The sequence below is a fragment of the Conger conger genome, chromosome 12 (genome assembly GCF_963514075.1).
Source record: "Conger conger chromosome 12, fConCon1.1, whole genome shotgun sequence".
Lineage (NCBI taxonomy): Eukaryota > Metazoa > Chordata > Actinopteri > Anguilliformes > Congridae > Conger > Conger conger.
Window position 1 is genome coordinate 23,968,822 of NC_083771.1, and position 17,738 is coordinate 23,986,559.

Sequence of the window (17,738 nt, forward strand, 5' to 3'; positions counted from 1 at the left end):
CAAACGAACAGGGGCAGTGTGCCTGCTCACCCAAGCACACTGCCATTGCAGTAGAGCTGGGAAATGGCATTGAGATCAGCTTTGAAAAGGGAGAGATATTGAGGTTCAAAATAATATTTTGAATGGAAGTGTCAACCAACACAAACGTACGGAGGAAATTTCCATTGTACAAGGCCTTGGTTAGCACAGCCAGGACTGGCTGGAATACCTATGTTGAATAGTAATGTCTAATCGTGAATTTCGTCTAATGATCAGAAATCAACCATTCAGTGTGACAAACATGCAATCAGAGAGGAAATCAGGAAGGGGGCAACGTATTTCACAGCACTGCATGCAGTGGCTTCAGTTTAAGCATAGGAGCAGGTTTTTGTCTTAGTCTGGAAGACCGTATTAAGGTTTGCTGATTCAGATGTTGTAGTGCTGGGCTAAAGTAGCACCCACACTGACACTTAACGGATAAGATAGGGGTTAGAGCATAATTAAGAACACTGTTTACAGGGCAAAAGTGGATGTTTTATGACATTTTACTGCAGAACCTGGCTGATAAAGACACACAGGCATGTAACTGGGTCATTGACACAGACAGGGCATCACGGCATGCCCTATACTCAACATTCTGTCATTAGAGAATCAGACATGCAGGAATGTTGCCCAGAGCAACATTCTGGAAGCACCGATTCAGAGCACTTAATGCACAGAACGCTCCACACAAGAGGTGTAGTGGACACTTCAAGATCAGACTGGACAGACTCATTATCTGGATTAGATCGTAAATTGGCTGAATGGCCTTTTTGGCAATCAGTATAGTTCATCTGTGTGTGCATTTCTTTGTGGCCTAAATTAACTTAAATGAACTAAAATTGCAACTGAAGTTCTTGAGAATGTCAATAGTTTTACTACATAAAAATGATGAATGTTATTGTAGCCAAGCCTGGGACAAATACGCAATAAATTCGGATTCAGACCCTGCGTCCCTCCAGGACTGGAGTTACTGCAAAACTGCAGACCCTGCATCCCTCCAGGACTGGAGTTACTGTAAACCTGCAGACCCTGCGTCCCTCCAGGACTGGAGTTACTGTAAACCTGCGTCCCTCCAGGACTGGAGTTACTGTAAACCTGCAGACACTGTGGCCCTCCAGGACTGGAGTTACTGTAAACCTGCAGACACTGCGGCCCTCCACGACTGGAGTTAAACCTGCTGACACTGCAGTCCTCCAGGACTGGAGTTAAACCTGCAGACACTGCAGCCCTCCAGGACTGGAGTTAAACATGCAGTCCTCAAAGAAACAGGCGGGAGGTTTAAAAGGTGGCACAGTGTTTATTACTGAAACTCTACAGCGGAAGGGCAGGGAAGAGATGGAAACACAAACATGACAAAGACCAGGCCACGAATACGCAGGCCCTGTCTGAGATATTAAAAATGCTCACCTACACAAATAGAAAAAAAGCTTCAGCGAGACTATGGGCTTTGCGAAACGGTAGAAATGACATCTGAGTGATCGTCACAGGCCGACATGCTGTGTCAAAAACAGTGAGCAGCAATCAATCATCACCAAAGTCCCACCCCTCTTTTTGGTCCAATTAATACAGTAAAACATGACCCACAGGAAAAGGGGGAAAAAAAGCAATCTTACAGAAAATAAAGTGTTATAAAACATTTAGAAACAATTACTGTATATTTACATTTATACAGCCCCTAGCCTTTAACTAAAATAGCAAAAGTACATTTTCCTAAATGTATATTTAAAAATAAAATGTTACAGGACCAATCATATTATGCATGTTGCACCAAATAGCTGTTGCCACATCTTTGCCCATAGTGAATGAACCCACACGCGCACTCACAAACATACGCGCACGCACACACGCGCACACACATACACGCGCATCCTACTTACAGAAATGGTACAAACCAAGCGAAACATAGTCAAGAGAAGAAATAAAACGCAGTTGTTGCACTGCCTTTATGAACTTCCAGACATTTAGCTGAAGGAGTGAGATAGTTAAAATGGCAGACAGCGTATGGGGAGCAGGGTGGGGACTGCGTCTACCTAAAGCAGAGGAATGTTCTCTTTATAACCGAAGCAGAGCCGCGCTCCTTCAATCTCACTCGCCCGCCGCTAGAAGAACCGGCCAGAGTACTGCTTCACACTGAAACACAAAACAGCAAAAATAAAAATAAAACAGGAGAGAAATCACAATCAGTCAGAGAGAAATGAGGGGGCTTAGTTATTGGGGTACAGGGGGGTTAGTTATTGCGGAAAAGGGGGGTTTAGTTATCGGGGTACAGGGGGTTTGTTATCGGGGTACAGGGGGGTTAGTTATAGGGGTACAGGGGGTTAGTTATCGGGGTACAGGGGGGTTAGTTATAGGGGTACAGGGGGGTTAGTTATAGGGGTACAGGGGGGTTAGTTATAGGGGCATAGGGGGGTTAGTTATAGGGGCACAGCGGGGTTAGTTATAGGGGCACAGGAGGGTTAGTTATAGGGGCACAGGGGGGTTAGTTATAGGGGCACAGGGGGGGTTAGTTATAGGGGCACGGGGGGGTTAGTTATAGGGGTACGGGGGGGGTTAGTTATAGGGGTACGGGGGGGGGTTAGTTATAGGGGTACGGGGGGTTAGTTATAGGGGTACAGGGGGTTAGTTATAGGGGTACAGGGGGTTAGTTATTGGGGTAGAGGGGGGTTAGTTATCCGGGGAACAGGGGTTAGCAGTGAAATGCCGCAGATGCGTAGAGGCCTGTGCCATGGGGCAGACTGTAATTTGTTGTCGATTCATCCAATTAAAAACAACAAAATCACTAGTCTTCCACACAGAAGCAGGCCGGCACACCACTTCCTGTGGGCAATATCCCTCAATTAATTTCAACTCAATTTTTAAAATACAACCCTTCCTCCCCCTACCGACCCACAACCCCCTAGCCCCAACCCCCTACCGTACAGCAATTTCACAGAGAAAGGCTGAGCAAAGAGCCCCCAGGGCAGCAGGGCTTAGTGAAACTGAGAAGAGAGAGGGAGGGAGGAAGGGAGGGACTGGCACAATGGCTCCTGCAGCATGCCCCGGGTGCGGCTCCATCTCTTGCCTGTTCTGCAGCAGGTACTGGGCGTTCTGGATCTGGTCCTGCGTGCCTGTGATGGTGATGATGCGGTCCTCTGAGCCCTCAAGCGGCTCGTCAATCTTTATGGACGCCCCCCGACTCGTGGCGGATCTGCTTTATCCGCTGCCCGCCCTTCCCGATGATGGATCCTGCCAGCTGCAGGGAGAGCGCGCGGTTACCCCCCGGCTAACAGAGAGGGCGGCTAGCACCCGGCTAAGGCAAACAGAGAGAGTGGCTAGTGCCCGGCTAAGGCTAACAGAGACAGCTGCTAGCCCCCGGCTAAGGCTAGCAGAGAGAGTGGCTAGCGCCCGGATAAGGCTAACAGAAAGAGCGGCTAGCGCCCGGCTAAGGCTAACAGAAAGAGCAGCTAGCGCCCGAGTAGGCTAACAGAAAGAGCAGCTAGCGCCTGGCTAAGGCTAGCAGAGAGAGTGGCTAGCGCCCGGCTAAGGCTAACAGAAAGAGCGGCTAGCGCCCGGCTAAGGCTAACAGAAAGAGCGGCTAGCGCCCGGCTAAGGCTAACAGAAAGAGCAGCTAGCGCCCGAGTAAGGCTAACAGAGACAGCTGCTAGCCCCCGGCTAAGGCTAGCAGAGAGAGTGGCTAGCGCCCGGATAAGGCTAACAGAAAGAGCGGCTAGCGCCCGGCTAAGGCTAACAGAGAGAGCGGCCAGCACCCGGCTAAGGCTAACAGAAAGAGCAGCTAGCGCTGAGTAAGGCTAACAGAAAGAGCAGCTAGTGCCTGGCTAAGGTTAACAGAAAGAGCAGCTAGCGCCTGGCTAAAGCACCACGGTTAGCGCCCAGGGTCACAGGGTACCCAACATCCAGCAGGCCAGTCACTCACGTCTTTGGGGATGGTCACTTGCGTGGTGATAACAGGACCGCCCATGTCTCCGTACGACCCCCGACCTCCTTGAGGGAAGCACAGACACGTTAAACAGATCTTCATACAACACCGTAGTATGAAAAACATCCCCATACCATGATTTTTGCGCCACCATGCTTCACTGTCTTTACAGTGTACTGTGGCTTGAATTCAGTACCCAGGGGGTCGTCTGACATACTGTCGACGATCACTAGACCCGAAAAGAACAATTTTACTCTCATCAGTCCACAGAATGTTACAGCATTTCTCTTTGGGCCAATTGATGCGTTCCTCGGCAAATTTTAAACGATTCTGCACATGCCATTTTTTTCCAACAATGGTGCTTTACAGGGGCTTCTTGCTGATAGCTTAGCTTCAATCAAACGTCTTCTGACTAACAGCACTTGTAGGTAATTGTAGATCATCTTTGATCTTTCAGGAGCTGATGAATGGCTGAATCTGTACCATTCTGACTATTCTTCGATCAATTTTAACAGTAGTTAACGGCCCATTTTACTTAGCAATTCAGAAGGAAATATATTTTATAATAATGTGTGAAACATTTGCTTCCCTTCTTCCTTAATAAAGTACAATTAATGACACAGCGATTATTTTGAACACGCTCCTTTCAATGAATGAATGAATCATACATACCCTATGTAATCTCATACATCTCAAACTGTATGTGATCTGACATACATAGATATTACACAGAGTCAAATACACACTGATCCACTCACCAGACTGAAAGGGCTCCCAGGATGAATGTTGTCTGTGAAAAGGCGGGAGAATATAATGTATAAAAATAAAGAGGGGGAAAAGAACATCATGTCACAACTGGCCGAGCATCGGCACACAAATCTGCAGGGAAGTGTGAGTGTGAGGCAGGAGAGCCATATATACATTACCCCAGTTAATCTGCTCATTCAGACCCTGCTGAACAACACTTACCATATCCTCCCCCACTCTGAGAGAGGGAGAGGAAGAGACAGGAGAGAGGAGAGAAGGGAGAGGGGGGAGGGCAGAGACAGAAACGTGTCAATGCAAAGCCCTCAATGGGTGGAAAAAACAAATTTCACAGGACGTGAATATGTTACATTATAGAAAAATGCTAACAGTATTTCCTTAAGGTTTTACAATAATAGAAAACAAACATACAACTACCTTCAAAACTGATGGGGGGGGGGGGGGGGGCGTAAAGACGTGAAAATGTGGATAAAAGCCGTTGGAACCTGGTTGTTTCATAAGAGCCAGGGCCTCAGAGCGTGATTATATTCAAACTGCTCCTCAGTATCCAAGACAACAAGAAATTCAGAACCAGCTGCCTAGCAACACAGAGCTCGGGTGGCGTGCTGAGTAACGGCTGTGGATGGTGGGGGTTACTCACCATGCTGTCATAGCGATCTCCCGGCCTCCCTCTCCGCTCGCCGCTGAAAGAGATGAGCATGATGCGTAAAGCAAAGCTGGGCCTAGCCCTGTACAGAACACTCGCTGCGACAAAACGCCTCTCCACTGTACCTACAGCATCACCACAGCCGTCATACTAAACAGAAATGCCAATTCCTCACTGTCAGAGGCACCATTATACAATCTAACCGGCACTAATCTTGCCATATTCATTCATAATGTATATCTACTGACAGTAGCAGCCTGACTGAACAGGGGAAGCCCATATCCTACTAGCCTACTGGCTTGCCTGGGATTGGGAAGATTGCTTGTTCAAGCCCCAGTGTGGCCATAATAAGATCAGTGCAGCTGTTGGGCCCCAACTAATGCAATGTAATGTAGCAGCCCAGCGAGAGTGTAATGTAATGTAATGTAGCAGTGAGAGTGTAATGTAATGTAATGCAGCAGTGAGTGTGTAATGTAATGTAGCAGTGAGTGTGTAATGTAATGTAATGTTGCAGTGAGTGTGTAATGTAATGTAATGTAGCAGTGAAGGTGTAAAGTAATGCAGCAGTGATAATGTAATGCAATGCAGCAGTGAGTGTGTAATGTAATGGTGAGTGTGTAATGTAATGTAATGCAGCAATGAGTGTGTAATGTAATGTAGCAGTGAAAGTGTAATGTAATGTAGCAGTGAAGGTGTAATGTAATGTAGCGGCGAGTGTGTAATGTAATGTAGCAGTGAGTGTGTAATGTAATGTAGCAGTGAGTGTGTAATGTAAGGTAATGTCGCAGTGAGTGTGTAATGTAATGTAATGCAGTAGTGAGTGTGTAATGTAGCAGTGAGGGTGTAATGTAATGTAGCAGTGAGTGTGTAATGTAATGTAATGTAGCAGTGAGTGTGTAATGTAATGTAATGTAGCAGTGAGCGTGTAATGTAATGTAGCAGTGAGTGTGTAATGTAATGTAATGTAGCAGTGAGTGTGTAATGTAATGTAATGTAGCAGTGAGTGTGTAATGTAATGTAGCAGTGAGTGTGTAATGTAATGTAACAGTGAGTGTGTAATGTAATGTAATGTAGCAGTGAAGGTGTAATGTAATGTAGCAGTGAAGGTGTAATGTAATGTAGCAGTGAGTGTGTAATGTAACGTAATGTAGCAGTGAGTGTGTAATGTAACGTAATGTAGCAGTGAGTGTGTAATGTAACGTAATGTAGCAGTGAGTGTGTAACGTAATGTAGCAGTGAGTGTGTAATGTAACGTAATGTAGCAGTGAGTGTGTAATGTAATGTAGCAGTGAGTGTGTAATGTAATGTAATGTAGCAGTGAGTGTGTAATGTAATGTAGCAGTGAGTGTGTAATGTAATGTAATGTAGCAGTGAGTGTGTAATGTAATGTAATGTAGCAGTGAGTGTGTAATGTAATGTAGCAGTGAGTGTGTAATGTAATGTAGCAGTGAAGGTGTAATGTAATGTAGCAGTGAGTGTGTAATGTAATGTAATGTAGCAGCCCAGCGAGTGTTAAGTTGCTGAGCGACTCAGAGAGAAGGAAGGGGAGGGATTTACAGAAACGAGGCTGTTCTCTTACCCTCCTCTCGGCGGTGGGGGTGGGGGCAGGGGAAGATTTCGGGTTCTGCTGCCCCCCCGGCCGCCTCTCCCTGGGGGTGGGGGCGGAGGGCCGCGGCGGGGGCTCATGTCGTCATAGTCGCGTCGGGAGGGGGGCATGGGCCGCCCCCCCCGGCCCGGGGGCATGCGCTCGAACCCGCCGCGCCCGCGCATGGGGAAGCCCATGGGCCGCCGGCCGCGCTCCTCGTACATCATGGTGAAGCCGCCATAGTCGTACGTCTCGTCGTAAAAGTTTGGGTCGTAGGGCTGGGCCCGGCCTTTAATGGGGGCCTGCAGGGGGAGGGGAGAGGAGGCGTCAATCACTCTGGAGACAACAGAGCAAGGAACAACCCAGCCGGCCCGACAGTGGACCAGACAACCCGGCAAATCTCTGTGAACCCTGCCTCACTGTGGCAGGTGACCTTTTGGAGGATTCCAGGAGTTGTGTGTGGTGAAAATCTGGAGTGGCAAGTTACTCTGGGAAAACCACTATCCAGAGAGGCTGAGGAGCCAAAAAGTGAATGCCAAGCCGTGATTAACAATATTAATATGAGAAGAAGCCGCTGACGTAGCCGAAGCGATACCTGGCAGCTCTACTGACCTCAGAGATGAGTTCCAGGATAACTTTGATGCACTCGACCACCCTCTCCGGTTTCCCTCCCACCAGGACCACGCGGTCAGTGGACTGAGGGCAGCACTCCTGGAACAGCTTGATGGTGGTCTGGGTGTTCTGCAAGAGGACAGGGAACCCCATGGAAAACATCAGAGCCAAACCCACAAGCACGCGAACATGCAAACACCACAGGACAAAGACGTCATGCAGAATCCTACCTTTACCCCCCACTAAAACGCTATTCACACTCTGCTCCATGCACACCTCTCACCGCACACACACACCTCTCCACTCACTCACACGCTCGCCCGCCCGCGACACACACACCTCTCTCAGCTCCTTGATTTTAGCTCCTTTGACCCCGATGATGCTTCCAGCCAGGCTCTGGTGTATAAGCAGTCGCAGCTCGCAGTCAAAGTCAATCCCGCTGTAGTGCTGATACTGCAACACACACACACACACCGTCCTGTTATAGCACTGGTACCCGTTCGTTTTTCTCCATCATGTTACAATAAACAACATCATAAATAACATTTCACATGCTATGTTGTTCCAGAGTGTGCGGTGTCCGAGACAGCTGAGGACCACTGCTAGGCTTGTTTCTGGATTACTTCCTATATCATTCTAAAGGTCTTCACAGGCTGTCAACAAACCTTGCAGAACCTATCCCCTCCAGGGTCATGTTTCCGGTTACGTTCCCCTCATGCGTAAATTAGCGTCAAGTCGACAGCGTGGCCAAGCTTTCTCTATTGCTGATAAATTCCCCTGATGCGTAAGGTAGCGTCAACTGGCTAGTGTGTCTTTTCGAGAACGACATACACTTAAGTCATTCCTCTGTCAGTAAGCTTTTATTTAGTCCCGTGTATGCAAGTTAGTGAAACGCATAGATTGCCATTTTCCCTACAGTTTAAGATAGCAACAGAGATGGCTAGCTAGTGCTCATCTTTCGGTGGACTAATATCAGTACCACTAGCTAGTTAGTGAGAGACAGCAAACCATTCAGCAATAAATATATGTAGAGAAGTAGACAAGCAGGACATCTAACATTAGGCGGATATATTTAAGTTAGCTCCCGAGCTAGCAGAATAATAAATAGCTAGCTAGCAAGACAACCAGAAGGCTAGCTCGCTCGCTAACTAGGAAGATAAGCCATAGCTGTTTTTTATTCCTAGCTAGCTAAGGATCATTCCATCTAGCTAACTAGATGTAGCTTATATCGTGATTCAATGTATACAAATAATCAAGATATTACATATGAAGCACTACATATTTACAAAAGCATCGATGCAGAGCCAACACACACAGCAGTAAACAAATACGCTTGACGTCACTGCAGACGGAACTGGAAGTGTGACCCCAGAGGGGACGGGCTTTGCAGGGGGATAGAATTTGTTGTGACAGCTCCATCTTTTACATACACATTATTTTCACCCCAAAATGTAACAAGTTATGAACGATTATAACCTTAATATCTGGTTTGCAATCCGATTGTAAAATGGATTACATTTTCACCAATTTAGGTTGAAACCTCCAGAAACCTTGGTCTTGGATATTTCAGTTGTTGCCAAGATATCATTATTCATCTAAAGCAGCAGCATCACACGGTTTTTTGGATCACTAATTCCTGGTTTTCCACTCTCTCTTATCTGGAAGTCAGCTGTGAAGTCCGGCCAATCAGTCTTTACCCAAGAGAAAAGAAAACCAGGGCTGGATTTGTAGTGGATGCGAGTTGACATGGACTAAGCCAACCAGAGCTCACTTGAAGACCATGCTCCTCATATAGATCATTTGGCGACTTCAATCCATACAGACGCAGAGAAACACGCACGCGCACTCTCACCTCCTCCAGAGTGGGGATGATCTTCAGGAGGATGTCGCCGATGGTTTCGATATCCGCAGACACGCTCAGAATACTTTGGTACGAGGAGCAGAATGGTGGTGGTAAACGAAAGAGAAGGTAAGAGGGAAGAGAGAAGAGGGCGGTTAGACCCGGGGCGCTGAGGCTTGCAGACAAACACGCTCTCGCTCGCTCGCTCGCTCGCACACACACACACACACACACACACACACACACACACACACACACACACACACACACAGCTTCAGATCGAGAACGGGACTGGAGAATGGGACACGGTCATGCACCTCGCTCAACGCCATGGCGACAGAGCAGAGAGAGGGCCGCCCATCTCCACTACCCCACCACCAGCGAATTTAGGAGAAACTCGGGGCCCCTGCGGCGAGGGGGGGTGGGACAGAATGCCAGAGGTGAGAGCCGCACAGCTGGGGATGAGGGAGGGGCGGGGGTGGGTCCCGCTGGAGGGGGGGGGGGGGGCAGAGAGACCACAGAGAGACTACACAGAGACCAGACAGAGGCAGCAGGGAGAGACTGATGAGTGACAGGGGGGCAGCACCAGTGATCCTCTTCAGGTGATGGACAGGTGATGTCAGGAGGGGGGGGGGGGGGGAGCGGTGGGGGGAAGGGGCGGGGGGGGGCGCGCGGGGGGGGGAGCAAAGGGGGAGGGGCCACAAGGACAGAGCAAGAAATACCTTTTTTATCTTTTTTTTTTTTTTTTTTTTACAATTGACCATAAAAAAAATCAAAACAAAAAACAAACAAAATAAAAAAATATATACAAAGATGCAACACTTGAAAGCTGCGCTCCTTCCATTCAAAATGAGCGGAGCAGGTCACTTTTCTCCGTGCGGGCAAACCGACTCAACACTTGAGTGAGAGAAACAAAAAAAGGACCAAATAAAATGTAAATGGGGGGTGGGGGGGGGGGATAACACAAATAAACAAAAACAAACAAAACAAAAAAAAAAACTGAAATGGAACAGAAGAGCGATCTGAAAAACGGGGGGGGGGGGGGGGGGGGAGGGAGAATGTAGAAATGAAATCAAAGGCAGGTTATCACAGACATTTGTTCTGTTCTAGTCAGGCAGTGTGGGAGTATCCGAGGGGACATACCGCTCTGGGCCACTGCTGTCTGGGACTGAGACAGAGGCACTGTACTGCAGAGGGGTCGTGGTGGCGGGTGGTGGCAGTTGGCATTGGGCAAGGGCATTCAATCGCAAGATGTCAAGTAAGGCGCCCGGTTTGGGGAGGGGCACGTTTATGGGCATGGCCAACCAGGGAGTCGGGTGGGCGTTCAGGGGCATCGAGGGGCGTGGCGATCCAGAACAGGGCCAAAGGAGGAGGGGCCACAAATAAAAAGATAAAGGGGAGAAGGGAGAGGGGGGTGGGGGGGAGGGGAAGAGGCATACATTTTAATACACGCTACACTCATCCCTAAAACTCGCTGTGAAAAACACTGCTACAAGGCCGCTGGGGCTATTGACCGGCTCGTGCCAAACATACACAAATGGGAGGGGTGGCCTGTTCCATTAGGCCAGTTTAGAGTGTGAAGTTCGGATCAGGGGTCAGGAAAAGTGCTAGAAATCTGCCATTACAACTAACAGCTGAGTGAGCAGGACAGATGCTAAGAACGTTCCAGAAAACTGTTGTTGAGGTTAAGGGAGGCTGGGGATGCAAGCTAACCCCCCCCACGCCCCACATCTGCCGATAGACACAGCTCTCGGGGAAACTGAGGATGGACACTGGACCAGCGATCGTCCACAGTGCTAGAACAGTGGGCGATAACTGAATACATCGGCATGCAGCATTAGCTTTCTCAAAAAAAATTGTGTTTGTGTATGCCACTGATCGCAGCCTCTACCCCCCCCCCCCCCTTTTTAAACATTAACTCGGAAAGAGTTTCTTTGAAGGGAGTTTGTAAATAGTAGCTATTCTCATTTTCAATGTTTTAGTGCAATAACCCTTAAGCCCGCCCAGCCCTAGTACCCACAAACAGGGCGGACCCTCCCCCAACAAGAGCACTCACGTCGGTGCGGAGCGCTTTGATGTTCTTTCCGCCCTTTCCAATCACAGCTCCTGCATTCTGTGGAGAAAAGAGGCACACACATCAGCCATCTCACCACAGAGCCAGAATCTGCATGTACGGAGATCTCACCATAGAACCAGAATCTGCATGTACGGAGATCTCACCACAGAACCAGAATCTGCATGTACGGAGATCTCACCACAGAACCAGAATCTGCATGTACGGAGATCTCACCATAGAACCAGAATCTGCATGTACGGAGATCTCACCATAGAACCAGAATCTGCATGTACGGAGATCTCACCATAGACCCAGAATCTACATGTACGGAGATCTCACCATAGACCCAGAATCTACATGTACGGAGATCTCACCACAGAACCAGAATCTGCATGTACGGAGATCTCACCATAGAACCAGAATCTGCATGTACGGAGATCTCACCATAGAACCAGAATGCAGTGAGATGGGGATGACATCATTAGTTACATTAAGCGTTCCTTTACGTGAGTGAGATCTGGACGACGTCATTACAGTGCACAGGCAGGCATTCAGGAACACTGTCACAGTGCGCATATATGCTTGTGTGTGTGGAGGTGTGTGTGTGTGTGCATGCCTGTGTGTGTGGGGGTGTGTGTGTGCATGCCGGTGTCTGTAGGGGGGTGTGTGTGTGTGTGTGTGTGTGTGTGTGTGTTTGTGTGCATGCCTGTGTGTGGATGCATGCTTGTGTGTGCATGCGTGTGTGTGTGTGTGTGTGTGCACACATGCCTGTGTGTGAGGGCAGTCTCACCTTGCTCTGCAGTAGGATCCTGAGCTCCACCATCTCGTCTGTGTTGCGGGATCTCTTAAAGGCCTGTTCCTCCTCAGTGTCCTCCGCTGGACGTTTCCCTGCGAGAAAAAACTCAGACTTTACCGTTTCCCTGAAACCTGCACCTTTATCGTTCCCACAAAACCTGCACCTTTACAGATCACCTATAACCTGCACCTTTACCGATCTCCCGAAACCTGCACCTTTACCATTCTCCCGAAACCTGCACCTTTACCATTCTCCCGAAACCTGCACCTTTACCATTCTCCCGAAACCTGCACCTTTACCATTCTCCCGAAACCTGCACCTTTACCATTCCCCCGAAACCTGCACCTTTACCGATCACCCATAACCTGCACCTTTACCGATCACCCATAACCTGCACCTTTACCGATCACCCATAACCTGCACCTTTACCGATCACCCATAACCTGCACCTTTGCCATTCCCCTGAAAACTGCACCTTTACCGATCACCCATAACCTGCACCTTTACTGTTCCCCCGAAACCTGCACCTTTACCGATCACCCATAACCTGCACCTTTACCATTCCCCCGAAACCTGCACCTTTACCGATCACCCATAACCTGCACCTTTACCGTTCCCCTAAAACCGGCACCTTTACCGTTATGCCTGCTTGGCCGATATCTCTGCGTGTTTGACTTCCCACCACCTGAAGCCTAACCTTGCCAAGACTTCTCTATATCCCTGCAAAGCCCTCTCCAACAATCCACCTCTCACTGATTGTTGAGGACTTTGTAGTTTCCTCCTCCCATACGGCCAAGAATCTTGGGGTGACTCACCCTGGTTCCACATGCATCCTCCACTGCCAGAACCTTTAAATGGTAAATGGCAGGCATTTATATAGCGCCTTTATCCAAAGCGCTGTACAATTCATGCTTCTCCATTCACCCATTCATACACACACTCACACACCGACAGCGATTGCCATGCAAGGCCCCGACCAGCTCGTCAGGAGCATTTGGGGGTTAGGTGTCTTGCTCAGGGACACTTCGACACCGCCCGGGCAGGGGATCGAACCGGCAACCCTCCGACTGCTCTTACTGACTGAGCCATGTCGCCCAGGCTGTAAGGTGGTCTAGGTTCTTCCTCTACAATATACGCCGTATCCGTCATCCCCTGACGGAGAAAGCCACCCAGCTCGTCATTATCCCCGCCTGGATTACTGCAACTCCCTCATAGCCAGTCTCCCAGCTTGTGCCATCAAGCCCCTCCAGCTGGTCCAGAATGCTGCAGCCCGCCTGATCACCAGTCAGCCCAGGTCAGCGCATGTCACCCCACTCCTCATTGGCCTCCACTGGCTTCCTATTGCCGCACACATCCGATTCAAGGCCCTAGTGTTGGCATTTCAGGCTGCTAAGGGGACTGCTCCACCTTGCATACAATCCTTAATCACCCCCTACTCCCCAGCTAGACCACTCCGATCTACCAGCTCTGGTCGCCTTATGGTTCCCTCATTACGAGCACCTGGCGGTCGAGCTGCACGTTCACGTCTGTTTTCCGTTTGGGTTCCTCAGTGGTGGAATGACCTGCCTACCACTGTCAGGACAGTAGAATCCCAGCCCCTATTTTGATGCAGATTAAAAACACACCTTTTCAAACTTAGTCCTCCCTCCTGATTCCCCCCCCAACCCTTTCCAATATCCCTCGTCTAACCGACCCCAGAAAAAAAAAAATGGTACTTACGATGACTGTTGTTGTTTAGAACAGCACTTCATGCGTATTTTACTAGTTGTGATGGATGTGATGCTTTGTGGAAGAACCTATGCACTTGTAAGTCGGATTAAAAGCGTCTGCCAAATGACTACAATGTGAATGTAATGAGGCAGAAGAATTTCTGTTCTTCTTAAAACCAGCAGCCCATTTAGTGCAGGCAGCCCATTTAGTGCAAGTAGCCCAACCACTCAGGACGCATATGTAACATTTACATCAAATGGAACACAATGCGCGGCATTTCAAATTACAATCAAAAACATTCTTCCTGGTCCTTCCAATAGGATTCCTATCAAAACGCATGATCTTGAACACGGTCATAAGACTTTACGGTTATAATCCATGGCTTACTGGAAATATGCCAACTACAGAACAGGGTATAATTGGTGTGCTTTGTATCCTGAAGCACTCCAGAAGTGGGGTTATGTTATTGCCATAGTGACCAAAAAGCCTCTTGTTCTGCCTCCATTCCTATTGAAGCTTCAGACAAAAGCAGAAACAGCAACGCAATCCAAGAACCGGAGCCAAAACGCGTATCTGTCTGTTCCTCGGCCTCGGGGAGGTAGTGCTGTGATATAACAAACTGCCTGACTACAAAAATAAAAAGACTGAATAAAGGCAGCTACTTGTGGAGAGCTAGCCATAATCATTAAGAATACTTTACTAGTTAAATTCGCCAACTGGCAAAAACAACGCGCCGGTAAGGTGTGAAAAACCGAAATGTTACCGTTGGTATCGGTGTTGCTGAAAGTGGTCTCCTCTTCCTGTTGTTCGAGTTCAGTCTCCATCGTCCTGTAAGAGCAGTGAAATGAAGCTGGCCACTTCTCTCCGTCAAACGCCTGAGGACAATAAGAATAAAATATAAAAAAACAAAAAAACAACGAACATTTAACCCTCATATAGGCAACCCACACACAGCATAGGCTAAATCGATATACATTTATTTTTTTAAAGGAGCTTGTCGGTGGAATTTTTCAAAACCACATCAAATACTTATCTAGCACTAATTAATGCTACGGTATTAAACGGCATTAATGAATATTTAACACCTCAATATCACGTTATTAACTTTTAACTCTTCTACACTAATAATGTTAGTATTGCGATTCTGCCTGGTTAATCACCTTGCACGAAATAAAGGTTGGCACCTAATCTTTTTAATGTAGTATGTGATTTAGCAATGTTATTCCAACAAGCGAAGCATACGGCCATCCGTACAGCGGCATGCATGACGAGTTGTCAGGCAAAGTTACTGGGGGTTAGGGCATAACTACGGAACGCCAAATATTGGTCAACAGGCATGCACGTTCAATTAAGGATGTTGTTGTTGTAGCTAGTAGCGGGTAATACGGGATACTGTAGGGTAGGGTGGCCTGAGTGGGACCCACAAGGTCGGTGGTTCGATCCCCGGTGTGGCTACAATAAGATCCGCACAGCCGTTGGGCCCTTGAGCAGGGCCCTTAACCCTGCATTGCTCCAGGGGAGGATTGTCTCCTGCTTAGTCTAATCAACGGTATGTCGCTCTGGATAAGAGCGTCTGCCAAATGCCATTAATGTAATGTAATGATACTAATCGACCAAGGTAACTTTAGCTAGCTTCGCAAGTACTCTGGCTGGCTAGGTGGCTACATGTTAGCTATCTGTTGATAGCTATCTAGACACCTGGCTGTATAAACGAACGGCTAACGACCTAGCAACATTTCACAAAGACAACGATTGCACATGAACGAGCTGCTATTGTGCCAACAGTCGTGCATGCTAGAGCTAACGCCAGCATAGCCCTTGGGCCTAACTAACGCCCCAAAATGGTGCGCATTTACCTGTTCGGTTAGCGGGTCTGAATTTCCTAAACTTGCTACGCAATCTACTTATTTGCCAACTCATGTTAACGTTAACATTAGCAACCGACTTAGCTACCAGATGACAACCCGGTAAGGTTAGCTATAATTTTCAGACACCTGCCAACATTATAGCTGTGGTTAAAGAAGATCTTGTACGACCCGCTTTCAGAGGCCTAACGTTACCTACCTAGCTAGCAAGAACAGCAGACTATCTTATTTCAGTTTATACTGAGTGAAATAATAAATAGATATACACAATAAGTCGACTGTGATGCAAGTTAGACAACTTTATAATTAAATAGATTAATGTTGATAGTAACACTCAGGAGCTCGAAAACCATCACAACCCAGACCAGCCATTGATTTAGCAAACGTGTACTAGCTACCAAGCTACAGATAGCAGATATGCTAAATTAAAATAGCGAGCTATTTAGCGCTGTTTATTCCCCGCTGAAACACGCAAATTATACACATTATAATCTCATGTTTAATATGCCGATTTAGTTTACTTGGCTAGATATATTCTTACAGACCTGCTTCAAGACTCCGTTCACCTTTTGCAGATTCCTTCTTCGACAAATATTACAATCAACCTTGATGCTGTTCAGCTTTCGTCCGGGTACGTGTGGTGCTGAAAAACAGATCCAGGATCATTTTATTCCGAACTCTATCCTTATATTCTTATCACATTCGTTTTGTGTAAAACTGATCTAGGGTCAGCATATGGGACATCCTGCATCGCCGTTGGCACAGTCTAGCGTTGTGATTGGTACAAATTTATGCGAACCGTGATAGGGTAAAAATCCTGCCAATCAAAGTAATTCGCCGTACGCTTCCGCAACCGCTCAACACGATAGGGGCATAGATATATTCACACTAGATACGAGTCAATCATTTCATTTCGTGAAATACTGTCGCCATCTCGTGGTAATATAAGCATTCAATAATATAATAGCATTGTGTAATGCGGAGATAACATCCATCCATTATCTTAACCCGCTCATCCTGAACAGCCTGCTTATCCTGAACAGGGTCGCAGGGGGGCTGGAGCCTATCCCAGCATACATTGGGCAAAAGGCAGGAATACACCCTGGACAGGTCGCCAGTCCATCACAGGGCACACACACCATTCACTCACACATTCATACCTACGGGCAATTTAGACTCTCCAATCAGCCTGACCTGCATGTCTTTGGACTGTGGGAGGAAACCTGAGTACCTGGAGGAAACCCATGTGAACACAGGGAGAACATGTAAACTCCACAAAGAGAGGCCCCGGCCGACCGGGATTTGAACCCAGGACCTCTAGTTAAACCAAACAGAAAAAGTTTGATCAAGCTGAACAAGGTCAAAGATCAAACTGACAAAAATTATTTAAAACACTCCATTCAAGAGACACATTAACGGTACAAAAGGTAATTTCGACTTCTAATGGTCAAGAGAGCAATTGCAGCAACAAACACAAACACCACAACACTGTTTATTCCACTCCTTCACTGTGAACGGGCTGACATTGAAATGCCATTGGCTGTGGCAATCAGAACCAATTTTAAACCAATGAGCTTGAATTATTGTACAGCTATACAATGTTTTGGCACAGAGTGCCGGCCTGTCAACTGCATATTTTGATATTCGAATTTAAGGACAATAAACACAGGCAGAGGGTGAGTTAACATGTCAGTGAGCCTTTTTCAATGTTAGGAAGGGATGGTCTTGTAATAATGTTTCAAGACAAAAATCTTACCTAGTGTACCTTTAAATACCAATATTTGTTATGCTGTTTTTCACATTAGAAAATATAGAATATTAGAAAATGTAATTGTGTATTGTGTTTTTAATTATATTGTTTCCACCTTTCTATTTTTTAAATGAAGTTTTGACTATCAACTACAATTTCAGAAAGAGCCCAGGAGC

The 17,738-nt window shown here is 47.4% G+C and overlaps 1 protein-coding gene across 1 annotated transcript; it reads right to left on the reverse strand.

Moving 5' to 3' along the window:
* Positions 1–1,298: 1,298 nt before the first annotated feature.
* On the reverse strand, positions 1,299–16,483 carry LOC133142530 (heterogeneous nuclear ribonucleoprotein K-like). The gene is given in 17 exon segments (XM_061263800.1): positions 1,299–2,151; positions 3,083–3,192; positions 3,194–3,253; positions 3,935–4,002; positions 4,696–4,727; positions 4,903–4,922; positions 5,343–5,385; positions 5,442–5,467; positions 6,906–7,235; positions 7,546–7,674; positions 7,885–7,998; positions 9,398–9,470; positions 10,529–10,572; positions 11,442–11,498; positions 12,232–12,329; positions 14,711–14,822; positions 16,358–16,483. Coding segments are annotated over 16 exon segments (1,296 nt in total). The 5' UTR covers positions 14,772–14,822; positions 16,358–16,483; the 3' UTR covers positions 1,299–2,120.
* Between the last annotated feature and the right edge of the window lie 1,255 nt (positions 16,484–17,738).